We start from the raw sequence: 26,553 nt of genomic DNA on the forward strand, positions 1-26,553 counted from the left end.
TTCATTTTATAAACTTGTGCAGCACTTTGTGATCCTGGTCTGTGAAAAGTGCTATAGAAATAATGTTTACTTACTTGAATCATGTGAACTTGCTGACAGTGTTATTGTCATTACGTAGAATTCATCACAGGTGCGACAGAAACTACTTACAATAGCTTTAATCTAATCTAATTAAGCTTTAATCATAATGGTGAATGAAACAAAATAAAAAAAAAAAACATGTCAACTCCATCCAGTGTTTGCTCACCTGCTGCCTGCACCCTCCTCCTGATGACCAGATTCACTTGGCCGTTTCGGGCCGCCCCGTGCATCAAGTCAATGACGTATCTGTGCGGCTTCCCCACAACCGGGATCCCGTCCACAAACAGCAGCTCATCACCGGGCCGCAAGCGCCCGTCAAGGTCTGCCGGACTCTTCTCGATGATCGCCCCGATCAAGATCTGTTATTATTATGTAGACTGTTATACACAGAATGTACTGGCTCAATGGCTTGAGATGCTGGAGTAGAATCTGTGAGTGTCACATGCAGTGGGTGTTAAGGTGGTTGTTATACTGGTACATAAATAGCTCAATTACATGATTGAAATACTGTTTTGTTACTTAAACACACAGCAACAGACACCAAAGCAGCCAGCACTCTCTCAGGGGTCAAAGGTCAGGGGTTAGGTGTACACAGTGTGTGTGTAGTGGGTTAGAGAGGAGAAAATGACAGGGTTCCACGCCCATCGCCATACGAGCCTTCTCACACGTCTCCGGACTCACAGGCTGCCCTGCCTCATCCCCGCCCAGCACCCGGAAACCGAAGCCGGACTTCTGCCTGCGCAGATGCACCTCTATGTCTTGATACTCTGCTCCTGAAGCAACACCACCACAGACATCATGAAAACTCTTTTGAGTTATATTGTTTTTCATTAGCAGTATATATATATATTTTTTAACAGTGTCTCTGCGGAGATGAAGTCTTTTACCTGAGGAGTCCACAGGAAAAACTGCCCTTGTTTGGCCAGGTTCTAGAAAAAAAAGATGCAGGAAGAACCCATGAACAACAACAAATGTAGTCCACACACAGACACCCACAAATGCACACATACACAGACAGCACACCGGCAAACGCACAAAGGCTAAAAGAAGGCAGAAAGGCCCTGCTTCAGCATTAATGTCAGTGCAGAATTTCAGCGTCATCCATAAAAGTCAGGAAGTGCTTACAGTGTGTATTATACCCGTTACTTATTTACAGTGAGGTGAGACGCAAGCACTGATCTGCAATCAGGGACTTCACACAACACTATGATCTGCAAAGTAGCAAAATGAAATCAACCGCAGACAAGTGGCTGCGAATGAAAAATTGATTCCAATTGTAACTGTTTTAATCAGACTGAACGCTTGGCTGGAACTCAGCAAGAAGAAGGGGGAAAGAAAATCACCACTACAGAAAGGAAGAGTGACATATCTGTTTCCACGCAAAAAACATAAAGCGCTTCTTATTGAGATCTAGCTGGTTTTGATGGTAAACACAGGTGAGTAACCATGCAAATATTTTAAACCAATGCTATTTGCAGTCAGAAAACACGTCAAAGTGATTTGCAGATAAATATATAATTTTCAAAAGGCAAAAAACTATGTTGACAAAATTATTACACCCCAAGGTCCTTTTAATAGCAGTTCTGAACTTTAGATCTTATCTCATTTTAATCACCAGATGTGGTTTGCTCAATTGTCAAGATTTGTAGGTGTTTAAGTTTTAATTTTCCTCTGAGTACAAAGTCTCATCCTTCTGAATGTATGACAAGTGTGAAGCACAGCTTGCATACAAGGGAAAAAACTCCTGTGTCATGTTTCACTTTCTATATTAATTTATGTTTTGGTCTAATCAAGCTACCGTATATCAGAAAATAAGGTTAGACATCACAGCTGTTCTGTTTATTCACAGGTTTTAGTTCAATTATTCACACAGCTTAAGCCAACTGTTGAATGACACACCTTAAGAAAAGACAAACAGATTTCTCAGTGCATCTTTCTCTGCACCATAAGGGAACATTTAAAGGACTGGTTTACCCAAACAAACATTTATTCGCACTTACCTCTTGAAGTATCTAGTCATGCTGACAGTTTGAATCTGTCTCTGAAAAATCTGCCACCCACAATAGCCTGTTTCCAAAATCAATGTCCTGTTATTCTGGATAATGCACAGGTAACACTGTAAACCAATATACAAATAGGGACTATTTCACCAGTAGACAGTTCTTCCACTAGAGGCAGTGAGAAGGCAGTTTATTTATTTTTTGTAGTTTGTGCAACCTGACCCTTTAAGCAAACCTGTTTACATAAATGCTGACAACTTATTAAGGCTCCCAGAAAATGTAAATGAACCAACATTAGCAGAGTTTGCTCACAGTGCTCCACCATGAGGCCAGTATCCTGGGCATAGAGAGCAGCAAACGGAGCATTAAATAAAAATATGTCGTTGTCTGTTCCCTACTGAGCCTCACCACAACCAACCCCTGACCTTTATTGGAAGGAAGATGACAGCAAATGTTGCACTGTTAATCACAGCATTCACGGCTGAAGAGGAGGGTGAGACGATGATTGATACAGGAAGACCGATGAGGTTTGATAAGGAGACTTTCTGACATCCACATCCTCTCGAGTAAGAATAAACACCTGTCTGTGAAAAACGTTTACTATTGCATGTCTGCCATGGCCACCTCAAAATCAAAACAAAGAAAAATCCAAGAGAGTCCCACTCATGCTGACACACCATACACACAAAACAAGACAACATTCATATTTAAAAAAATATTTATGGCTACTTTTAACTTCTGAACGGCACCAGACTTGAGATACATACACAGGGCAGTAGCTACCATTGCGCACACTAAGGTCATGTCATCAATATTTATGTGTTCCTGTGTTATTAAAGTTTTATTAAAAACATGTCTACTATTATTTAAATTAAAAGCTTACATATGATGGTTATTTATTAAGATAATTCTAGACTTAAATTTGACTACTTCTAGGCAGGCCATTGAGGACCCTGAGGTCATAGCCTCACAATTTCTCTGGGAATATGTTTTTTTTAGCAATCTGTGTGGATGTTAGATTGAAGGTAAAAATTCAAACATGGTTTGGTATATTAATGACCATATAATTTTTGGGCTAATAAATTAAAGATTCACCAGGACTTCTTCCAGGCACAGTGGAGAAGGCTTTGAATATGCATCAAAGCATTTAGTCTTTCATGTTGGAAATTACAATGTAATAAATTAAAATAACTTATGTAATAAAGAAATGAAAAATCCCCAAAAATTGTAAAGTACTGCATTTTGCACGCACAGGGGCGTGTGGTGGTAACTTGGACTAATGACCTCAGTATTTCCAAAATCCTCACAACAGCTCTGCATACACCTTGACTCATAAAAAAGTACATATACTAGTTTCTACAGCCAAAAGGTCCAACAGGGCATTAGATTTTTTTATGATGCATCCTGATGATATCGTAACAAGAAGAAATTACTTTTGCCACATTTTACAAGTCAGAGGATGGCAATATTGCTGGCACTAAAGCATGTCATAAAAAAATCAGCTGCTGCGTGCACTGTTTATATCTGAACACATCTCCGTTTATGATGTGAGCTAGGATGTCGATGTCTGGATATAAAGATCCTTCCAGTCAGTAAAAAGACTGCTGACTGAAGGCAGATTTTGTTAGTGTTTGTGTTGGCCTGTGTTCCCATTTACAGTAACACGAGAAGATCAATGGCATACTATGAGGAATTAGTATCTGCAGGTGCTAATAGGCATACCGTCTGATGATTGTGTAAAGCTTCAGTATTTAGGCTGAACATTCAGCAACAGATCTTTCAGTCTGATTGAAAGAGGCCGGCTCATGTGAACACGCTTTTCAAGTTTTCAGCAAAGCTTCCAAAGTAAACAACAACAAAGAATCTGTGACTCAATGTTTGTGTGTTTGTGAGAAAAAGAGTGGTGCATCTTTAGTACTCCACCTTCCAATGCGGAGTCCATCTTTCTTCAGTGCTAGAGAGAAGTGTTTGTCACAATGCTACTCTGGTACTTACGCCTACTCTCATAGATAGCCCTGGACTTCTCATAAAGGTCATAAGGGTCTGGTTTAGCCAGGGCCAAGGCCTCGGAGGCTGAGTCTGGGACAGAGGCCCTGTGGAGATGGTGTGTTGGGAAGGGGGTGTTGTGGGGAATAACAGGGGCTGACAGGCTGGTCTGAGCAGGGCTGCCCTGGCCCTGCTGGGACTCCCACTGCTCCAGCACCTGTAAAGCACAGTGGCATGAAAGGTCAATATTTCACTACCACCTTTCCCACTCCTGACACTCGATTTTTAGACTTGTAACGATGATAACAACACTAAGCACAGAGTTTGCTTTATTGACTTTTGATGGTTTGTTAGTCCCCACTGCTCTTAGTTACTGTAACTAAGCCTGTCAAAGTTTAAGTTCTCGCACAGCACGCATGCATTTCACAATGGTAACAGTGGCAGATGTATCACTCAAAATTTGCAGTAATATTTTAAACTTTAGGTCTTCGATTACAGAGGAAGACAAAAGCAGGCTTCTCATTTTTGGCTTAAGTGACAACTCTTCCTAGTTTTATTAGCTGCAGCTAGCTTCATAAGCTTATGTTATTGCTACAACTGATGTTTGAATTGAGTGTTTCCAGTGGTTTAGTTTAAAAATCAAAAGCCTGTAAAATTACCTCAAATATGCACATGAGGCTAAGAATTGAGGCTAAAGGTAGCAAAAAACAAAAAACAAATTCTTACCAGCTGATGATCCATAAAAGATGGAAATAAAGAAACAGCAACGCTCTTGTATAAAGCTAATTAGCCCTAGTATTACAGTACAGTATTGTTAATAAAAATGAAATTAAAATAATGTTAATTTTAACATAATCCTTGGATGATTTGGATGTTGATTACAGAAAAAAACTTGTAGTAATAACAGATTTATGATATAATGTTTGTATTTTTAAAAAGCACTAGACACTTACTTGAGGATTAATAAATGCAAGGTTTGGCAAACCTGATGCTTTCTTACGCAAGCTTGGCTGTAGTTGGCCAATTTTTAACTCCCCCAAACTGAATAAAGAGCAGGACAGAGCCTAAACTATAATATACTAACCAGATTTTTTTTTTTTTTACGTAACCTGTAGCCCCACGTACTGCTTTTATTGGGATATAGTTAGCTAGTTGATTGGAAGAATGTGGAAAAATCCAAAGCTTGACAGCTCAGATACGATTGCTAAACTATTATTGGACAATTGCCTGTTAGGGGGAGGGGTTTAGCGAATGATCAATTCATGCTAGAAAGAGTGGAAGCCACAGAGTTAGTGAGGTTAGTGGTTGAAACAAAACAAAACAATCCCAGCCTCTATTTGCCATATACATCTCAGTGTACATCAATTATGTGGGTAATAAGAAGATAATATATAGTCGCACAGATAATTATGGCCTTATTTTGGATGGGTGTTTTGAGGATGACAGCAAAAAGAAAATCATTTTCAAATAATCCTATTGGTCAGTGCATTGGCTACTCTGTTTTGTAAGGTATTACTTTATAAATTATAGCCAATTACATGCTACATCCCAGAACACATTTGAAAATGTGTTGTCAAGTGTTTGAGGTGACACCAGCAGCTTTGACAACGCCAGTCAATCAGAGTGTCAGCCTTGATGTGTCAGATAAGTCAGGCCGCTTAAGTCACAGCACGGAAGATAGCCAAGATGACATGTTGACATGTCAGAAAGTGTGAGAGATGGAACCAGGAGGGAACGGCAAGCCTTTTTTGAAACTGGGATGGCGAGACTGGCTGCATATGGCTCGCTTTAATATGGAGAATTACAGGGCATCTGGTTCAAGATGCACCGAGAATAAATATCAGCTACATAAAAGCTCCGGGATGGAATCAAAAGTCTTTCCATTCTTTGAGGTTTCATTCGCGTCTGCTATTGATGTGAAGCACGTCTGCACGGCGCAGGCTGCTGAGACTGGGGACCTTGTTAAGGCTGAGATTAGACTACTGCATCCTGATCTCTCTTTCACTTTCTCACTGTTTGATTAGGACTGTTAAAGCAAACACACTCTGGCTAATAGTCTAGCTGGTCAGATGAATAGAGGACACTGCAGGCAGGTCTTTACAAGACAACATTACAATATAAAAACAAATGCACATGCACCAGCATTGAGTAGCTGTTACGTACAGTATTGGATTTGACAGACAAATGTTGATAAGCTCATTTGCAAAAGAAACTCTCAGGAGCTGCAGGCTGAGCTCAACTGTAGGTCGATTTGACAATTAGGCGATTCCCTGTTCTTCCCTTATTAGTCAAATTCCTCCATATTCCATACTCAGAGCTGCAGAAGTCTTCTTGTAACAAATGATACCCAATTAAACTGAGACTGAAATGTGGTGTGCGATGGTTTAGCAGCTGGGGGAGAGGGGCAGGGCGAGGTGGGGTTGGGAAGCCGACAAATGAACACTGGGGAAGGGGGGGGGGGGGGGGGGGGGGGGGGGGGGGGGGGGGGGGGGGGGGGGGGGGGGGGGGGGGGGGGGAGTGTGCGAGAAAGATGTGAACAGACAAGGCTCTGCATGCCGTCTGATACTTTGTGCCTTTTCCTCAGAGCGCAGAATTACTATTATTCTGAGGGAAATGGAGGTGACTGATTAAATCGAGAGAGAGCAGAAATTATGAACAATGAGGAGAATTTCAGGGGACAAGTGTTACACAATGGGGGTTTCTTGTGCTGTTAGTTGTGATCTGGAATGAGGACAACATGAGCTGGGGTCAGGGGCTGGTCAGAGCAGCGCTAGGAGTATGTCCAGGCATGAAATGGATTACACGCATAGTCGCACAAAAAGACACAAAGAAAGATGGGCAGAAACAACTCATGTGCAGGCATGTGAGTGTGACAAATGCACATAAAGACAAAGTAAATCTGATCTAAGAGGATGTTTGGTGGATTGAGTTTTTAGTGTGCCCAGGGACAGAATATGATACTATAGTAGAGTATTTATGGTGGCAGAGGAAGCAGAAGAGGCTGAATGCAAGTTTGCAGAGATAGTTTGCTTAATGTGACAAAGGGAAATAAATGCACGGTAAAAGATAAATGAACAGAGAGCAAGCGTAGGGTGGTACAAAAGAGCAAAAAAGCCTTTAAAAAATCTGAAAGATTGCAAAAATGTCCTAAAAAGAAGATAAAAGAGGGATGAATGCATATGGGCCGTACCAAAACAGTGAGAACAGAATCTTCAAAGCACTATATTAGTAGCATAATTCAAATGCCCCTCTTGTGGATAACCCTGATGGCACTGTGTCAGTTTATGAATTAGCTTTGAACTGCAGGATCAAGAGACGAGTGATGTTATGAGCGGGCCACTTGACCTTTTCTTATCCAAATATCAAGAACTAGCTGTTGTAAAAGCCAAGGACATATAGTGAACCATCAGTAGAGTTAGTATATCAAGGGAGGGATTGAAACGTTATTTCTAAATCTTTCAAATGTCTAAAATAAAAGATTAAAGTAATTCTAAAAGCACATACAGTATGCACGCTGCAGCCATTGGTACTAAAGAGAAGATCTATTGTATACTAATGATTTAAAAACAGAAATAGGGACAGTCCAAGTTTTGGAGGCTGGTGCATGTTACCTGCTTAGGGGTCTTCCAGGGTGAATAGTGACCTGCAATGTTGAGAGAACAAAGAAATGCTTTAGACTGAAAAAGATGGTGGAAACAGATCATGAGATGTGTGGTTTAATTTCAGCTCTGATAGCCAATTCCAGGGGGTTTATGAGGATACTAAAATGAATTAAAAAAACAAAACATTAGCAGCATAATTACAGAAAAAACAGCAATGATAATGTGGCATGTGAATGGTAGAAAGGAGAAAGAAAAGCAAATTGACTAAAACATATTAAAAGCACAAAGCAGAAGAGTGCAAATACATATCTTATGAGTCACTTATTGTGAAGACAGAGAGATTAAAATAAGACTGTAGGAAAGGCATAGCTGAGAAGCATGCTCTAACACAGTACAAGATGTTTTGATATTAAAATGATTGACGTGGTTAAACATGAAAGACAGTGATCAACACGTGGCATAAATAATAGGAACTAATAATTTTAAAGGCAGCGATGAATTCATCTTTTCCTGTATGGTTTAGATTTTTCTTTAATGAGTGTGATTTTATGTTTAGTTTTGGGATATTAGGTGATCTTACTTTTTCCGCATGGAGAAAGAAGAACTAAATATTATAATAAACCAAAATGAACAGATTTTTTGGCCACTTGGGGGTCACCAATTTATCCTATAATTATTGGACTTAAGATGGACAAAGTAAAACGCATTGATCTTCCTTGTCAAAATCTGGCACCTACTGTTCATTACAATGCCGCTAGCCTTGAGCAGAGATGAAGAGCAGGCTACAGAGGTCTGTCAACTTCACTTCTTTCTAACTCCACACCTCCAGATTTATTTTTCATTTTCAAACTTGTAGTCCCCAGCCCCAAACGAAGCGGACTCCAGTGGCATCACTTTATGCTATATACAACTTTTTTCTAATATGCAGTAGTACGCCACTTTCTCAGCAAAGTCATGTGGTAACTTCCATCTAAATTAGCTAAAATTCCATAAAACATTAGCGCCCACTAGGGTCTTTGTTACTGAAGGAAGCATTTCATCATCGATCTGTAATGAGCCTAGTAGTGACAATGAAAAGGCAGTTAGATTTGAGTGGTTTCAGTTTGTAATACAGTTCAGCAAGGTAAAGGGCACTCATTTTCCTTTGACTTTCCCATTCATCTGGCTTTGACCTTTAAAAAGGTATGCCACATTTTCGCTGTTTACAGCATTGTTCAAGCACAACAACCGGAAATCTATCTTAGATGATGAAAGAAAACAATCAGTAAAAAGCCCAACAGTAGCAGCTGACATCGATACGTGATCCGTGCTTGCACACACACAAAGTAATAAAACATATGCTGCAGCAATGTTTCTATAGTTAAATTCACAGAAGCATGTAGGTGTACAATCCATCTCCCTGATTTAATTTCTCTTCTTCATGTCTTTCAAGTGCTGCCACGGTCTTCCCTCTGGGATGCTACAAGCGTATGCAAATGGGGAGATCAAATTACGGGTTGACTGCCCGAATTATGCGCCAGCCTTCCCAGTGTTGGCCTGGCAAGGCTCCAATCGCACAGTAAAAACTCTCTCACTGAGCCGCCAGCGGAATGGTGACAACATGGAAATGAACAAAAGTGACACAAAGCTATTCAGCAATGTTTTTTTCAGCCTGTCAGCTTCTCTCAGTCACAATAAGCCAAATAAGATTTATATTTATATACAACAGCTTATTTAAAACTCAAAGCATAACTTGAAAAGTATATGAGCAAGAGACAGAGAGGAGTTTTGCTTTTCTTCCCAAAGAAGGTCAATCAATGAAAGGCTTTCTGTCCGGAATACCTACGTCAGAATATCTAAGTCAGTTTGAAGGATACAGTGAGCAAAAGAGGCAACAGAGCAGTTCTCAGTGTGGTTGACAGAACCTGAGCTGAGCTGGACCGACAGAAAGGAGGGGCACTACCAGGCATCACTGACCGAGGTGATCCTCAGGGTAGAGTTGCTGTTAACTCAGGCGTACCAGACATTTAGTTGGACGTGGGTGTCAGAGTGCCCCACGGCCAAAAGTTAAAAAGGGGCAAGAGACGCAAAGAGAGACTAAGAGAAGGAGAGAGTAAAAGGAGCTGTCCATGGTGCTGAAAGTCCTTAGACCGAAGGCTAATCAGACCTGGCAGCTCGGGTGCAGAAAGCTACATGAACCCTGTGGTGTCAAACTTGCACCTACTGTAGCTTTTATGCTAACCGGTGTCGCGTCCTTCTGTACAGTAACTGTCACCCTTCAGTGATGCAAAACTAGTATAACAACAGTCCTGAGGGCATACTATGTTGCTTATTCAAGGTCCATAGTAAAAAGGGAAAAGTCCCTAAACACACACAGTGTGTGATGGTGCATGCTTATGCCCCCCCACCTCACCTCAGCCCTGGCAGGTAGCGATAACTGAGATTTGAGGTTGTGGAGGAGAAGAGGAGTCTAACTTTTGCTTTTGTGATCTAATTTGAATGGCAGTAAGGCTAAACACCATTACATTTGTTTTCTATTTCTGCTATGATCTAATCTTAGCATCTCGTCCATCATGCACAAGGCCCTGGGCTGTCTTCCTGGGCCGACCGGAGGGGATATCGATCCCTGGTGGTCAGATCCTCCGGGTTTGGTGGGGACAGAGTTGTAAGTGTGAACATGGCCGACAGTCTGTGTTCTGCTGGCAGGGAGCCGAAATCATCCCTCTCTTGCTCTCTTCTTCCTTTCTTTTTCTCTCTTTTGTTTCCAACTATTCTGTCTTGCACACACACATCCAATGAATCACTGTCTAGTTACACAGTGATTCCCTGGAAGGCTGGTGGAGGCTCAGTGAATCAAACCCTCCTCCTTCTTTTCTTTCTTTAGAAAGCAGACCCTCACCTGAGGTTTGCATGCTTCTTAGAGCAGCCTCAGGTCATCTGTGTGCACATGACCAATCTGAGGTGAAAGGTAAAACCAGGCAGCTGACTCATAATGACCAATTTACCCAAGATAGTACTAGAAAGGGGAGTTTATGTAAGTGTGTGGGGGCTTGTGTGGAGAAGGATACCTTGAGATTTGTGCGAATAAGACAAGGAAAATGTGTGCCTGGCTGTCGTGTAGGTGTCGTGTGTGAATCAAACCATGTGGCTCGGCATTTGTGTGAGTGTGTGGGTGGGCTGCAGTGAAGGAGAATGTGCCCTGTTAGAGGAAATCTAAATGGGCGAGCGTACATGTGAACGAGTTGAAAGTCTCAGCAGCTAATTACTGCCCTGTGTCTCTGCTGGTGTGGCAACGAGATGCAGCCTGCTAATGGTCTAGATAGCCACTAATGAGGCTGTCTGCCATGCACTCACACACAAATACACACACGCACATATGCTGGCACAAACACATACACACACAGGCGCAATAATTACTGGTGATGAGAGACAGAGTGCCCATTTGTTAGGCAAAAACGGCTCAGGAGTCAAACTAAAATTTAAAGGATGGCTAAATATCATAACTGTATTACGAGTGGGAGGTTTTCAAGGTGATGAGGCTTAGCTGACTGGATTGTTTGATCATAAATAGCACAATGTTTGGACGGTGAATTAGCGGTCAGCTTGGCTCTAATGCCTCGCTTTTAATGGCAAATTCTTTGGTTGTGACACATGCCAGGGGGAACATAAAAACAAAGATCCAAATCTTTAGAATTACATAATCATGTTTAGAGCAGTATAGCCATCTGACTACAGGTTATAGATGTTACTCATAATAAAAGGCTGCCCTTAAAATAATAGTTGGACATTTGTACAAATGTTATATAAAACCGAAGTGTAAGAAAAGTCACTTTCCTTCACGATTGTCTCTTTTGTTGATGATTATACCTAAAGTATGTCTTAAAATTATTGTGGCAAGGATTTATTGATGCTTATGAGCTACATGTATTTTCTGCATCATAGGAATAATTCACTGCTGCTCGTTTGGCTCTTTGCTGTGTCCATGACAACATCAAGCTGAGCAACACCAGCATGCTGACTCTCTCTGTGCTTAATGTTGTAGTAGTACAACCTTCACCTTATTTTTCTGCTTCTTTATGTTTCAACATCACATCTTTCCCCTTTTCCATTGCCTTTTTCTTGTATTTCTCCCTCCTGCCTTTGTTCATGTAAAGAGATGAAACAAAGCCAGGAGGTGTGTGTGTGTGTTTGTGTGTGAGAAAGAGACCTGAAATTCTTGATGAAACTCAATTTGTGAAACTTCCTCGACAGCCATTTGGGATCTCTGATGCTGGACATTAGGAGTGTGTTGTCGTAGCATGGAAACCATAAAATAGCCACAACAGCATTGTTGGATTGTGGATGTGGGTGTTTAATGACCTTAATGCAGTCAATCCCTTGACTTTACCGTGTGTGTGTGTGTGTGTGTGTGTGTGTGTGTGTGTGTTTTCTCCCTGAGTCCAGATGCTAAGAGGTGGTAGCTCTGTCCACTGCATAAAGAGAAAAAAATGCTGTCCCGTCTAAAAATATGCACACTCGCAGACTTTTTAGTTTTTAGTCAGTGGTCAGTGCTGGTTCAATCCTCCATTTCAGATTGTGTATTTAATGAATATGATTAGCTGCGTGCTCGACGCTGAACTGGCCAGTCTTTGGAGAGTCTGCCAGAGACGGGAGCGTGACAGTTGTTTGGTGACAGAGTTGGTGGCCTCTCTCTGTACTGGTTCAATTAGATTGGGTGGCCAGAGTCCAGTGGTTCAAATGTGCAGCAGGCCAAATTGTGATGTATGAAGAGCGGGAACATCACTTAGCAGCATGGTGACAGTTTTATTACGATGGGTAATAGCTTGGCTAAACGCTCAAAGCTGGCTTGTCTGAGGAAGTTGGGTGGGAAAATAGAATCAGCTGCAACTCAAACCACGGTAGTTGCTGGGAGTCTGACCCAGCTCACACTTTAATATGCAGTATGTTGCTAAAAATTGTTGCGTTTGCGCTTACGTAGGGATAATCAATGCATGACTGGGAACAAACATAATAATGTGTCCAAAATCAAGGGAAGTAAATAAACCACAAAGGTCAAAAAGCTCAAAGATTCACTTTAAAACAAAAAGCCAAGAGTTTGCTGAAATAAACGGACCTTCAAACACATTTAAGAGTTTGAGCCTATCACCTTGAAGTTAGATACATAAGCCATTCAGGCACTTGAAAGGTGTATGGCTTAAACTAACAATTGTTCATTATCAATTATTCAGTTGATTATCTTCTAAACTCATAGATTGTTTGGTCTATAAAATGGGGGAAAGGACTGAAAAAAAGTTCTCTGACTCACTATTGATGCTTCAGTAGTGTCCTTCTCTAAGTCAGTTTTTGCTTGTTGCACCTTAAACCATCCAATATCTCCTCACTACCCCTCATCATAAGTTGCATGTCACTTACTTTTGCAGTTCAACTGAAGATTTATTTTACCTTCCAAAATTATTTCAAGCGGTTCAAAAAAAATTGACAAAAGATTGAATATTTTTTAAACCGGCCAATCGGGTAATAACCCACTGCATTCCTCTTTGCCTCCCATGTTGGTAACCCCTGCTCAAATGTCTTCCTATTACCATGAATACAGTATCCTAAGCCCTTACTTTATTACCATTTTAGAGCGTCGGGGAATCAAGAGACAATTAAAGAGGTAACCGTCAAACATAACTAGCATCACAATACTTTAAGAAAAATAACAGACCATTAGCTTTGCCACATGAGAAATCTAGATATGTGTGTATCTTCTTAGTCCCAGACTACATTGTTTATCTCCATCTTGAAAAAAATAGTTTAAAGACAACAATTACAAAGACTTAAGTGTGACCGTTTTCTCCGGGGGGTCTGAAGTCTCTGATCTTAATGAGCTTAAAGTCTGACAGTGTTTTCCCACTTAAATCCACAAAATACTCTCAACACATCTACAATGTCTTAAACGCCACCCAGCTGAGATATCTGACACATTTTCTTGTCATTTCTACAGATATGTGCAATACGCAGTCAGGCTACCGTAAGAGCAGACTGGGTGGCACAGACGTTTTCCCACCTCTAGCACCCACAGCTTGTCAAGTCACAGAAATTCAACACAAACAGATGTGACACCACACCCTGGCGTATTGTTGTGTAGTGGAGCAAGGCCGTATCCAGATTAGGAATAATGAGATGAAATATAGCATGTAAATAAGATTGCCATTTTCTCCATGGGCCAACAGGCTGCTTTTTAGATGGGAGCGCTTGTTTCGACCTTCTAAAGCTCTGCCGCGAGTGAGGAACCCTTGACAGATGGCGGGAGTGCTTCACCGCTAGCTTCCAGGCAGATGGGAGACTGTGTTTTTATGTCTGTGTGTGGGGAGTGTGTGGACAGATTTGAGACTTTTGAGCAGTGGCACAACATTTTTGACCTCTCCCATGCGTGTATGTGTGTTGGCAGATGATATTTTAGAGATACTGGCTTAAATTCTTTTATTTTTCCCCCTTTTATGGAAAGAAAATGTCCTCATCACTGAAGCTTATTTCTGCACTCTGTTTCTCCTATCCATGTTTATTGGCTCCCTTCTCGCTGACAGGGAGACGGGAAGTCTAATAAAGAAATAAACTGCAATAAATCTATTCAAAGGGTGCTGCTGACCTTTGTGGGTGAGTCTCAGTGGTGTCTGTGGCACCAGACGGTTGGCATTATCATTCGTATGTGACATTACACAACACAAAGAGGCAAGATACAGAACTACAAATTGGTGCCACACAAAAGCAAAAGCAGTATTGGTATCCCAATACAGTTGTCTTGGCTTCCAGCTCACACTACAAAGTGCTAAAGTTCATGTGTCATTACTTAGAGGATGCCAAGATAAATTAAGGACAAGTAAACTTAAAGAAGGGAATCATTTAACAACATTTAACAACATTTAACAACAAGGTTACAGAGACAGATCCTATCTGCTTGGTTAATTAAGAGCAACGGTTGCCGTTCTTCTTTTTAGATTTAATTAAAATCTAACGTTTTAATCCTAAACGTCAGAGCTTTGGCTGAGTCTTAGCTGGCAGATGCACTACCTCCACAATTCAATAAGAAGGCAAGCTCAGTTTGTAGGCAGATCACAGCTTAGACACATATTATGTTGTGTCTTTTGAGCCGTACACACATTTAGGGAATGACAGTAAATCTTTCTTCTTTTTCTTTCACTGCCAAGGTTATTGCCATTAGAAGTAAGCTGTCTAAAGGTTTCAGCCTTCTTGAGGAACCAACACAAACACTTCTACACACCCCACACACTCCCACCCACCCACACCCACACACAGAGAGAAAGCTACCTGTTGGTTCTGCAAATCTCAACCCTGTGTGTGACACAAAAAAGTGGCCAGTGCATAATTATGATTGTCAGAGGTCCACACATTCTAAAAAACACAGGGTAGAAAGCACTTCAGAGCCATTTGCAGTCCACCAGTATTTTGTTGAAAAACTGTGCTACTTTTGACAAGCTTACATTTTGGGGCTTTTATCCGCGACTCACATACGGTCAAATTTGCCATACATATTGAAACTAGCATGATAAAAACATCTAAAAGTAATTCAGGTCTGCAAAAAGCATGCACCATAATGAAAGGATCAGTGAGCAGAGCAGAGAGGCAGAGTCTACGTAAGTAAAGTGAAGAAGGTTGTATTTCAAACCGGGTAAAGAAAAGAAGAATAGGAAAGAGGAGAGGAGCACTTGAGAGGAGCTGTGCATCAGTCAGCCATTGTTAAGCGCTGCAGGACTGTGTGATAGGTTTTCTGCAGCCTCTGGACTGGACCACACATACAGACACACTTGGCAACAACGGTAAAAGATGACATCGATGAATACGCAAACAGATATGCTAGGAAGGCAAATATGGAGTAGACACGAAGCGATTCAAGAGCTTGTGTTAGGTCACCAATCTTTCCAGAATCCCTACCTGCAGCCACTGATCTTACCTGTTCCACCTCTCTGAACCACTAGGCTGGTCTCGGCTCCCACGGCACACTCCTTGAGAAGCTCCACCACCTGGGTGTGTCCGAATCCCTGCACGTTTTGCTTATTAATCTCCACAATCAGGTCACCCTCAAACAGACCCGGGCAGCCCAGAGGCTCTAGCACTTGTTTGACTCGCTGGCCTGTAGCGCTGTCAGCGATAGTGAAGCCAAAACCTTCCAGGCCCTTCACCATGGTCAGCGTCAGTAGTTCGCCCTGGGTCGCCCCCGATGACGCCATGGAGACGCTGTCAGGAGGTGTGGTGCCAGTGGTGGGAGGAAGCGAGCCGTCCAAGTGGGTGTCACCTGGGTGAGGGGTGAGCAGCTGCTGCTGGGCATGGACCTGGTCCTGACCGGGGTCTGTGACGAACCGTGCCGTGCGGGAGAGATAGTCCAGGTAGTTGTCGTAGCCCGTCCTGCCGTTCACCATGATGGGCCGCTGCTCCATGATGCCCAGCGGGGAGATAATGGTGGTGTTGTGATTGGTGTTGGCAACTTCCTCTGGGTCGTAGGGCAAAGGGTATCCACGGCACAAGACAAGGGTGACGCTTTGGCCAATTGGCACAGACTGGAAGAGTTTGACCACATCGGCGTGGGTGGTGCCCAGGACGCACACATCGTTGATGTAGACAATGACATCACCTGCAGACAAAAGTATGGACAGATAGAAACAAAATGCTATAATGGCTGGAACTAATCATAGCTATGTCTGGTGACTGTTGGACAAGAAGGAAAACCCCATTTAAAATCTGTAGTAATGCAAATTGCTAAAAGTCCAGCCCTACAATATAACATTGCTCAGTGTGTTGTGTGAATCATTTCATTTGTCTAGACTGTCAAGACAGGCAGAAAACATGACCTGGACAGGTCAGTTTGTAGAGCAGGCGCCCATATAAAGGTTTACTCCTTGACGCAGCGGGACAGGGTTTGACTCTGACCTTTGCTGCATGTCATTCCCCCTATCTCTCCCCTTTCATGTTTTCAGCTGTCCTGTCAATAAAGGCCTACAAAATGCCCCAAATATATTCTTAAAAAAAGACAGGCAGGAAACCAGGGAACAGAGGGGAAGAAGAGGGGAAAGGTTCCCAGCCATAGACAGGGATGCTAACGATGTAATATCCTTGTTTATTACGTATTTCTGTTTTTAGTGGCCCGTTTCCCACAAACCTAAAGTATTCTCGAGGTAGCTAACTTGAGAGATTAAGACTGTTGCTTGAAAATACAAATACATTTGTGAAGGTTCTTGCATGCTCAGGCATGTGTCCCAAATTTGCCATTTGTTTGGATTAGTGAAACGTGTCTAAATTAACAGGAAAGGAAATAGTACCATCTTGCAAATTTCAGCTTGGAAGTTAAACAGTTCAAAACTGAGCTTACAAACTAGGGAGACAGGACCGGGATGGGCAGATAGTACAGCTAAAAAGTTGAAAAGATGACAATTGAGGACAGAGTTGGAGGTTGTACGAATGCTAACAAATTAATTGCTGTTGAACTTATTTTTATGCTCGTACTAATATGAAGCTGATGCTAGCACTGAGGCTCCACAGCTGTAATCAATCAGCTGTACAGTACATCAGCACAGTCCCTCATTTGGTTTACTGTACAGCTATAAACACTTTCTACAGATAAACTTTACCACAGATAATGTCTTATGTGCCTTTCAAGTATAACATAGTGCTCATGACAAGTGGCTAAAATGTTTGCCCTTTATGGGGCCAAGTGCTTTTATATTTGCTCGCTGCAATATACTGCACTGTAGATAAAACCTAGCTGACAATTAAATGCTCCCACACAAAAGTGCTCCACATTCAAGCTTATCTTTGTCTCAACCATATTACTAAATGTAGTGTTTTGTGCTCCGCTGTGCAGTTTTGCATGCAACACTTGGGAAGTGGGAACACAAGGCACAATCTACTGACAAACAGCATCACCAAGGTCGATCATGAAAACAATTATTTTTTAATTGCAGGTATATTTGTTACGCTCTTTAAAGAGAGGGGTGGGTGGGAGTATGAGTGTGTGTTGCAGAGAGAGAAAGTGAAAAACGAAGTGCCTCCAAGATTAATAAGCAAAACATGCGCGTTAGTAATTGACCCTTACCTTGCTAACCACCAGCGCCATGCTGTCAAGTTCTCTTAAAACGTGAGCAGCAGACTATAACAGCACTAATGGCTGGGTCAATAAAAAAAATTCTGAAACAACATGGCTATTCATATTAATTCATATTATTATCCTGGATCAACTAATGAAATTGTGGAGAGCTGCTAACCCCTCTGAGTGACAACAGGAAGTTAAGATTTCAATGAAATGTTCTCTCATACTGATGCGGGCAAATGCTTTCCAAGTTTAAACGCTCCAACTGTATTGACAGAGCGAGCTCACACTTCGAAGGCAACGTGACGTGAGAGACATTTTAATTAATCCTGGTAAACGCGGACGACATTTGCCTTGAGCACCAGTGTCACAATCAATAGTTGAGCACACTGGCAGAAAACAAATGACGGTGCCGTGACCTCGATGCGCTCTCGCTGTGCCCATTGATCTCATTCTTTATGACCGGGGAGAAAATGCAGCAAGACGGAGAGTATAAACATGTTTCACAGAAACAGAAAGCTATGAAGCCACATATAGACATCTTTTAGCATGCAAGCTTATACCTAAAAGGGTGAGTTCACACAAATTAGAAAAACAAACATTGTTGTTTCACATTTAATGTGCCATGGTTTAGCGAAATATCTGCCTCTGGAACTTGTGTCACCACCTCAGTAAAATGGAGGTGAATTAAATTTTATTCATGAAATATTTCCTAATAGTGAGCTTTTGCTGATTATCCACCATCACCAGGACACTGTGTGTTTAAACACGTTGAAACAAATGCATTTTATAAAATTTAGGTAAACATGTGGTCCCGAACACCCCCTGTAGGTCCCTTGTGTACTTTAAATCCCAATATCCTTAACAATAAACACCAAACTCACTGGGACCAAGACCCATGCTGCTACTACATCCGTGCATATCTTGATCACATGTTCATCTCCAGCTAATGGGTGTGTTCAAGAGTCTGTCGACATAATGAGAGGTCTCTGTGGCCCTGCTGAGGCAAAGCCAAGGTAACAGAGCAGTTTAGAGTCTCAGCAGGGTGCAAGCAGTTTGTTAGAGACTGTGATGTTTTGTGTGTGTGTGTGTCTCCCTCTCAGGCAAAATAGGGTGCAAAATGGCCATGTCAGACGTGCAGGTGAAAAGACGGAAGGTTGTTAAAATCTAATATTAACTTTTTCCTTATAATACAATGACTAACTATCTCTAACAGAACAATGCTATATCTTTATTAACATGTCTTCTACATGGATCATTAACTCATAAGGATGCTGAGTTTTGTTGTCTGGGACATGTAGTTTTTGACTCTTTCTTTTAGCGCGGTATAATGTAACATCAAGTACTTATTTAAGAACCTTGAGAACATTTCAACTGTATTTGAGTGGGTGTTATACAGTATATACAAAATGTATTATAAATTATGACACTTAATCGGCACAATGCCTCAGTGTTTTATCTTATCACACACTGTAGTATGTGGATATAGTTCAGTGGAATAACCTTCTGTTGCTCAGTGTTACAGCAGTCAGACTCTAGTTGGAAACATACTGTACCAAAAAACCCACTAGATTTTGTACTAAACGCTGCCTCTGGCATCCAAACTAAGCCTCACCACGTAAACCTAACGCAATTCATACCTCTGTATTTCACAGAAACTCAAAAATACCACATTACTTTTATAGACAAAAAAATAAATACAAAAACACAAAATATCCTGCCTAGGCAAAACTGCACTGCATGTGGTTTACCAGTCATACATCAGATATTCTAAAACTCTTTTACAATATGTGCTCTAAGATGTTTTCCCTGGTTGTGCAATCACATAGTGGAGACAGCCACGAGGGGTCATGAGGAGAAAGCGTTACAAATTATCTATATGGAATTGGAAATTTCACACCTCTGCAGGCCTTGTTTCTACATCTGTGTGAGCTCTGAGTTACTGATCGAGCTAGTAATGCTACTGCGAAAGTAGGACACAAAGTCTGGGGAGGCAAGGGGGTGGGGGGGTGGAGCCTGAATGGTGACATAGAAATTGAAATGAGCTGAAGGGAGGAAGTGGTGGAAGGGAAAGGAGACGTGGGGTGGGATGGTATAGATATGAGAGGGATGTGTTAGTTATTTATGCAGAAAGAATTCATAAAGAAATTAGAGGGGGATTCTAAAAGAAAGAGCGAGGAGGGGATGAAAAGGCAGACACGTAAAACACTTTGTATGCAGTGTTGTCAGGACAAGCTTTATTAGTCATCAGGGGATCTATTCTGGACTACTGCATCGTCACATTTATAAAGAAACAGACATTATTAACTTAATGTTCTGCAAGAAGTCACAACTACAATGTAATAGAACAACGCAAGGGTTTTGGAGAAGAACACTAACTGTGCTACAGATCAAACTCCCCGCGCAGCTTACTTAACGTATGATAAATGACCACTATAAGCTCTGCATGTGCTCCAGCGTTTACAGAAAGAAGCATCATTGCATGCTGAGAGCACAGACAAACCTGCTAGTTCTATTCCTTTGACCTTTAGTAGAGCTGGTCCGTCTTAGTGTGTGTGTCGTTGTGTGTATGTGCTGCAGTTCCACCCCCATGTGGCCACAGCTAGGACCTATGGTGCTCATAAAGTCTGTTTCATGATTAATGGAAGAACAAAACTCTGCAGTTGGTGCACACGCGTGTGCACAGACATAAACCCACATACAGAGCTCACACGTGCTAGTTTAGTAAGTTGCACCCGTAAACACACACATATACAATGCATGCATACGCACTGTAACCATTTCTTCTTAAAGTGGAAGCTATATACATCACCAAGTGAACTGCGTATTAAGTTCATATTTGAGTGTGTTTGTTTAAATCAGATTCTGTGTAGGCTGCAGTGCATTAAAAAGGTAAACGTGGAAATATTCAGGACTCCAAAACTTGTGCTTGAATGTAATGTGATAAGTGGACCAGATGGTGCAAGAATCAAGCTTCTAAGAGAAGCCACATATACATTTTTTTGTCATCCTCTGGAAATTCTATATTTGTTATACTTTTTATATATTATGGCCCTGTACTGTACAATTACATGCCATGTTTCACGAGGAATGTCATCGTTTTAAATGAGAAAGGATAAGTCTCTGTCCTTTCTTTTGTGCATATTAGATTGTAGTTTATTGAGCTAGATGTTTTTTTTTTGTGAGCGTGTTTGTGTCTTCGGCCATGCCCGAAGCATACCTGTGGCCATCTTTCCATCAGCTGCGGCAGGCCCGTCAGGGATAACACTCTTGACCTGGAGGAATTCGTCAGGCTCATCGCCTCCAATAATAGTGAAGCCAAAGCCCATGTTGCTCTTTTGGAGTGATGTGGACAGGAAACTGCCTTTCAACTGAGTGGGGTCCCGGGTGAACAGTGGCTTCTCTATAAAGGACACATAAACAAACAAATTAACCAAATACAAACTCTAATACTGTGAAAGTTTTATAGCAAAGATTAAGGCCTCAAAGCTGGTGCAGGATAGTGCTCACAGGGTGGGGGTAAAGCGTATCCAGTAAGAGATATGGGTGTAGCCACAGGAAAACTGGCAGGGTATGACCTTAACTGCAAAACAGCAAACTTGGACAGAGGTGGGTCTGTGGTGCTGAAAGATGCAGGTGTGGCTACCGTGCAAGGTACAAAAGCAACATCCCTCCTGGTACACTGAAACATACTAAACTTATATCCCTTCCTCTCCTCCAAAGCTGGGATACGGTAGGCATAAAGGGTGCAGAGAGCATCAGTGGTGCAGGTCTTCAGTTCCATCCCGAAGGCTACCAAGGAAGCAGCAACATTTGGCAAATGACATGCTGTCAGGGATCAGTTCCAAGAGAAGATCCTTGAGGGGGTTAGGGAAGAAATGGGACATTTCTAATGGAGGGAGAGCTGGGAGAATGCTGGAGGAAGGGTGCGCTGTGTAGGAATGAGAAGATCTCCGCCAACAAGCTTAGTCACACTTAACCAAGTCTCCCATCGTTTCACCTCAGAGGGAGACGTGGCTAGTGTGCTAGTTTACATCTTTTGTTTGCCATCACTGGTCCAGACTTAGACTGAGTGATTACACTCTCTGTCTGCTTATGTCAGGCAATAAGACATGTCGTGGTATGCGCTCTTCAGACCAAACCTTAAAATGCCTCAAGTGAAAAAGCCTGCTTGCGAGCTAGCATGCTTACAGTAAGTCAAATGAGCGCAGGCAGCCATGAGAACGACAGTCAGGCTCTTTTGTTTCCCTCTTGGCCTACTTACTGACAAAGTGCCACAGGGAGAAGGGGCTACAGACAGGCTGCTCTAGCACCACAGTGCAGGCGGAGGTGTGAAGTGGCTGCCGCTGCTGCTGGTGGGGGCACGTATTCATCCGCCGGGTCAGGACACGCCGGAGCGGGGAGACGTCGGCGGACGAGGAAGTAGCAGCAGCTCTGCGACCCAGAGTTGGCGAGCGGGAGAGGTCGCTGAGGCTGTGGCAGCGCACGGGCCCCGAGCCGACCTGAACGAGGGGGGATCTGGGGAGGGGGGCACAGGGGCTGGCATCCTCCACTGGCAATCCACGTTTGGTGTGAAAAAGAGGAGGAAGGGGGAGGTGGAGGTGGGGAGAGGGAGGAGACAGAGCCTCACAGGAATGTACACAAAGTGTAACCACGGAGACAGGCTCTCGAGCGGCGGACTACTACGTTACTATGGAAACAAACCTCCACTTCACCAACCCAGACGTTTTTTTTCTAGCAGTACATCCTATTGCTGTTGCTGGTGAAGAGTGAGCACTGGAATCAGGAAGCAACATCACTGAACAAAATAATCAATCACATTTAAAACCACATGTTCCTTATTTATATGACCAACAAGTATTATCAACAGAATGCTACGTTACTCAGACTGTACAGGAGTGAACTAATTGTTATAGAAATAGTCTTGTTCCTAAAGAGCAAAATGCACTAAGTGGTTAGTAAGTACATTTGGAAGAAGTGGAAAGTGAGTCCCGTTCTGTTTCCAGTCAATTTGGTTAAAATATTCTAAGTATAGGGTACACTTCAATAGATATTGATTTTTTTTTAGGTGGTCCTTTTTTAGGTGGCTCTTTAGCTGCTGGCCCCCCCTCTCAAAGCAGTACATTGCGTAGCTTCCGTGTCGGTAGTGCCATTTTCTGCCAACTGGGGGCGTGCTGACTCCCATCTACTGTAGGCAATAAAAAAATCCGAACTATCCCTTAAAAGAGTGTCAATTTATATGAAATGGCAGGACCAAATCTGAAATATTCTGGTGTAGAGATCAATACTGTATGATTATGTTTGCTATACATTATGTGTAGTGTACTTTTCTGTATATTGTCATCTAGACCAATGTGTTGCACTTTTGCTTATTTGTTTAAATAAAAAATGTGATTGCCACACATTGTCTCACGGTATCTTAGAATATTATACAGAATGTTTTTTCAGTGATTTATGATATATTTAAAGATCTATTTATGTTGTAGCCTTTAATATCTTTTATTCAAAAACACATCATACATATAAAAAATTCACTATCAATATTGACATTTTTTGGTGTTAGTTATTGGTTACAATGGTGCCCCATTACATCCATGAAAGCAAGAGAGGTTTGCATCATGGTTTTACTTGAGTAAAAAGACCGGATTTTCTTTGTTTGAATGTTTTTTGTACGTACTTAAATTAATTTCCCTGCATTGTTTGTTGGGGATAATACTATTGCGTAGCTTAGTTGCTTTCAGTTACACCAAACACCTCCCAGATTTCACTGCTTAGCTTCGTTCAGCTTAGTTCTGAAGTTAGTTTTCCAATTTGATACTTTCTAATTTGTAATGAATACAAAAAGCATGAATATAACCCACTATTTATTTTCACTGCAAGTATTTACATAACATGTTTGTTTTCTCCAAATAGACGTGGGTATGATAAAAAAGAAAAGGTGTGAATCATCAATTTTTAAAGCTAATAAAGGAGATTTTCCGGGGCTGTACAAAAACACTGAAGAGGTTAATGGCTGACTAGGCAACAGCAGTTAGCTATATTGACTTATTTATATTCTCTAGAAACATACAGACGGATGATGAGTATGATCATGTTCCCTGATACTGCAAAATTAACATTTTTGTCCGTTTAAAAGCGCTGTGGTCTTACCTCTGTAGATGGTGGGAAGGGGCAGTGAGGACAGACCCTGGCTTTGCATCTGCTGCTGCTGCTGGAGTCTCCTTTTAGCCTCCAGGACTGGGTTCTCAAACTGAGTCCTTCTATTTATATGGCTATGATGATAAAAAAAAAACAGCAGAGATTTCAGATTTCACACTATCCTGCTGCACTTATCTTAGCCCCCCTCTTGGCAAAGATCATATCTAAAAATTCTGGCGCTACAGCAGCTTTTGCTGCGATGATTAATTAAATGGCTGGTCCCCCAGATTATGTAACGGAGACGCAGAATGGCTTTTGCTGAGTAAAAAAAGAACAAACGACTGATTCTGGGCTTTTCTCCCCACATTCAGCCCATCTTATAAGCAGAACTATGTGAATCAGTGACTGGGAGGAAACCTACACAACAATGATTTCCTTTAACGTCCCACATCATTCTTAATTTAGTTTGCAGGGGGGAAGATAGATATAGACAAATATTATAATAATAATATAATTTGCCAGTGTGAAATACTCATAATTAGATACTTCCCTCACTCTTTAAGGCACACACACACACACACCTCCTATCTATTAATGAACACCCTAGTATCACAGTACCAATTGCAAAACAGCTTGACTATATTTTTACATAGTTACATAATTACAAGGTCTGGTTACTTCTTTCGTGATATTTACATGATGACAAAGAGAGACAATAGCAAAATTTCGAGAGAGTGCAGTGTATAAGGCAGTGAGTAGTCAAGTGTCTTTCTGGAGGTCTTCTTAAGCAAAGTCGAGCCAAATGACTCCCCTGCCCGTCTAAAAATAGAGCCCCTTCCCTAAGCCCCGGAATAGAGAGCATCCAGCCAAAGAAATGACACCTCTGAACAGGGAAGGGACTTGTGGTTCAATAGAGAGGACACGCTACTTCAGCAGTTGAACACAGACACACTTGGAGATGGATGAACAGACATGCAGAATGTTTGAAAAAGAGACCCTGCTCTCCCCTCATGAGCTAGTCCACAGATATAGATGCAGGGAGTGTTCCAGACAGAAGGATCACACAGAAATATGGAAGCACACACTGACAAAAAAAAAACTTCATCCTGCAAACAAACAATGAGCTGTCAGAAGGCAGACAAATGGAGCAACTGCTTCCTGGCTGCAGTGCCAGTCTGCTCCTAATGAATATGATGAGTACAGCAGCACCAGGCTACACTGAAAATCAAAAGCAAGCCATTACATATTAAAGATGTACCCGACTTACTCAACATAGTAGCTGCCGTAAATGGGGTCATCGATTTTCTCCCAGCCGTACGGAAGCTCTGTAAAAAATAAAAAACCAACAACAGCAGTGAGGCAACACTAATTAGAGGGTTTGTTTATTCAATGAACTTGCAATGGAATATTGATCTTGAAAACATGAAAACATCTTTGATGCAGAATCGGTTTACAGCATCATTTTACTGTGGGTAATTACCTAGAATTTGATGGAGTGATGGAACATGTTTACTGGATGGATTGCTGCTCGTTCCAAGCAAGCCGTGTATTTGGGCCTGTGAATATTTTGAAACCTTATCTTTTTTTAAAAATTGGTGGCGACAAGACATGAAAGAATTGCGTTTTCTCAGCAACTTGTGACATTGACTTTTTTAAAGAGGCTATTGGCTCTTTTAAAGCTTCACATTAAATGCATCCCTCTCCAAGAAAAAAGTTGCAAAAAAAGACCAAATAGTGATAGATCTAGTGGCTGAATTTAAACCAGTAAAATATTTATGCCTTGCATCTCTTCCATGATGTAAATATTGTGTTTTGATGTGATAACGTTGCATAGATTAACAGCTTAAACAAGCCCAAACCCTGAGGGTGTTGAGCCTTCACTGCATCCACTAATACTATATGTACTGTACCGTATTTATATAGGTGTTGAAGAGTTTGACTCAGAACGTTACAAGCTAAATGGATTTACGGTCAAAAAGCATATCACGGTCAATTACTGAAAATGGCAGACGGATCAAACACCACACATGCCTTTAAAAGAATTTGAAGGACACATCAAACATTGGATTCATCATTTTAAAAAGGAAAAGTCATCCAGTCTGCACAATAACATAAAACATGATAATCCATAAGATATGTTCTCACTATGCTGTGATATACTGCAATTAGATTAGTATCCTTTTTTTAGTACGCTTTTTATTAATGAATACATATCGGCCCTGTAGTGGCACTTTCTACCTATATATAGTCTACTTGTGACATCACAACCATACGGAAGTCCAGACGGCCTCTGTAAAGGAAAAGTTTTGGAATATGGCTGAGTGCATTACTCTTTGGATTGACCATTTTAATACTTTCACAGTAATTATGTAGCACCTCAACCTGCTTTACAATAAAAAATACATGAAAATCTCACCTTTTGGAATGTGGGACCTTTAAGTTACAACAAGAATCTACAGCCATGAGGCTCTGACATGCGGAACATGCTAATGTTTAACGCCTTATATTAACTACACATTAGTTTAGTCTTTTGCTAATTGGCACTACATGCAAAGTATAAATAAGGCTGATGGGAATGCAATTAGTTTTAAAAGTAATTGGTCATAAATTGAAGCATTTAGAGCCAAAGCAAACTGTCAGTTTGACCTGATGGGCGCGATAAATCAAAAGTCAGAAGATCATC

At 41.5% G+C, this 26,553-nt stretch overlaps 1 protein-coding gene across 14 annotated transcripts in view; it reads right to left on the reverse strand.

The window, feature by feature from the left end:
• Positions 1 to 26,553, reverse strand: part of magi2a (membrane associated guanylate kinase, WW and PDZ domain containing 2a) — a 199,777-nt gene that overhangs the window by 20,263 nt on the left and 152,961 nt on the right. For 8 of the 14 annotated variants that reach the window (XM_034864003.1, XM_034864002.1, XM_034864011.1 and 5 more), the window contains 10 exons: positions 25,138 to 25,195; positions 23,883 to 24,004; positions 21,997 to 22,284; positions 20,953 to 21,135; positions 15,603 to 16,280; positions 7,679 to 7,710; positions 4,077 to 4,284; positions 969 to 1,010; positions 739 to 854; positions 248 to 440 (listed from right to left, as the gene is read on the reverse strand). In XM_034864003.1, coding sequence (XP_034719894.1) covers positions 248 to 440; positions 739 to 854; positions 969 to 1,010; positions 4,077 to 4,284; positions 7,679 to 7,710; positions 15,603 to 16,280; positions 20,953 to 21,135; positions 21,997 to 22,284; positions 23,883 to 24,004; positions 25,138 to 25,195 — 1,920 coding nt within the window. The remainder of the gene's footprint in view (positions 1 to 247; positions 441 to 738; positions 855 to 968; positions 1,011 to 4,076; positions 4,285 to 7,678; positions 7,711 to 15,602; positions 16,281 to 20,952; positions 21,136 to 21,996; positions 22,285 to 23,882; positions 24,005 to 25,137; positions 25,196 to 26,553) is intronic. The other 6 variants (XM_034864009.1, XM_034864016.1, XM_034864004.1 and 3 more) reach the window with 5 other exon arrangements.

This window comes from Etheostoma cragini, chromosome 23 (assembly GCF_013103735.1).
Source record: "Etheostoma cragini isolate CJK2018 chromosome 23, CSU_Ecrag_1.0, whole genome shotgun sequence".
Lineage (NCBI taxonomy): Eukaryota > Metazoa > Chordata > Actinopteri > Perciformes > Percidae > Etheostoma > Etheostoma cragini.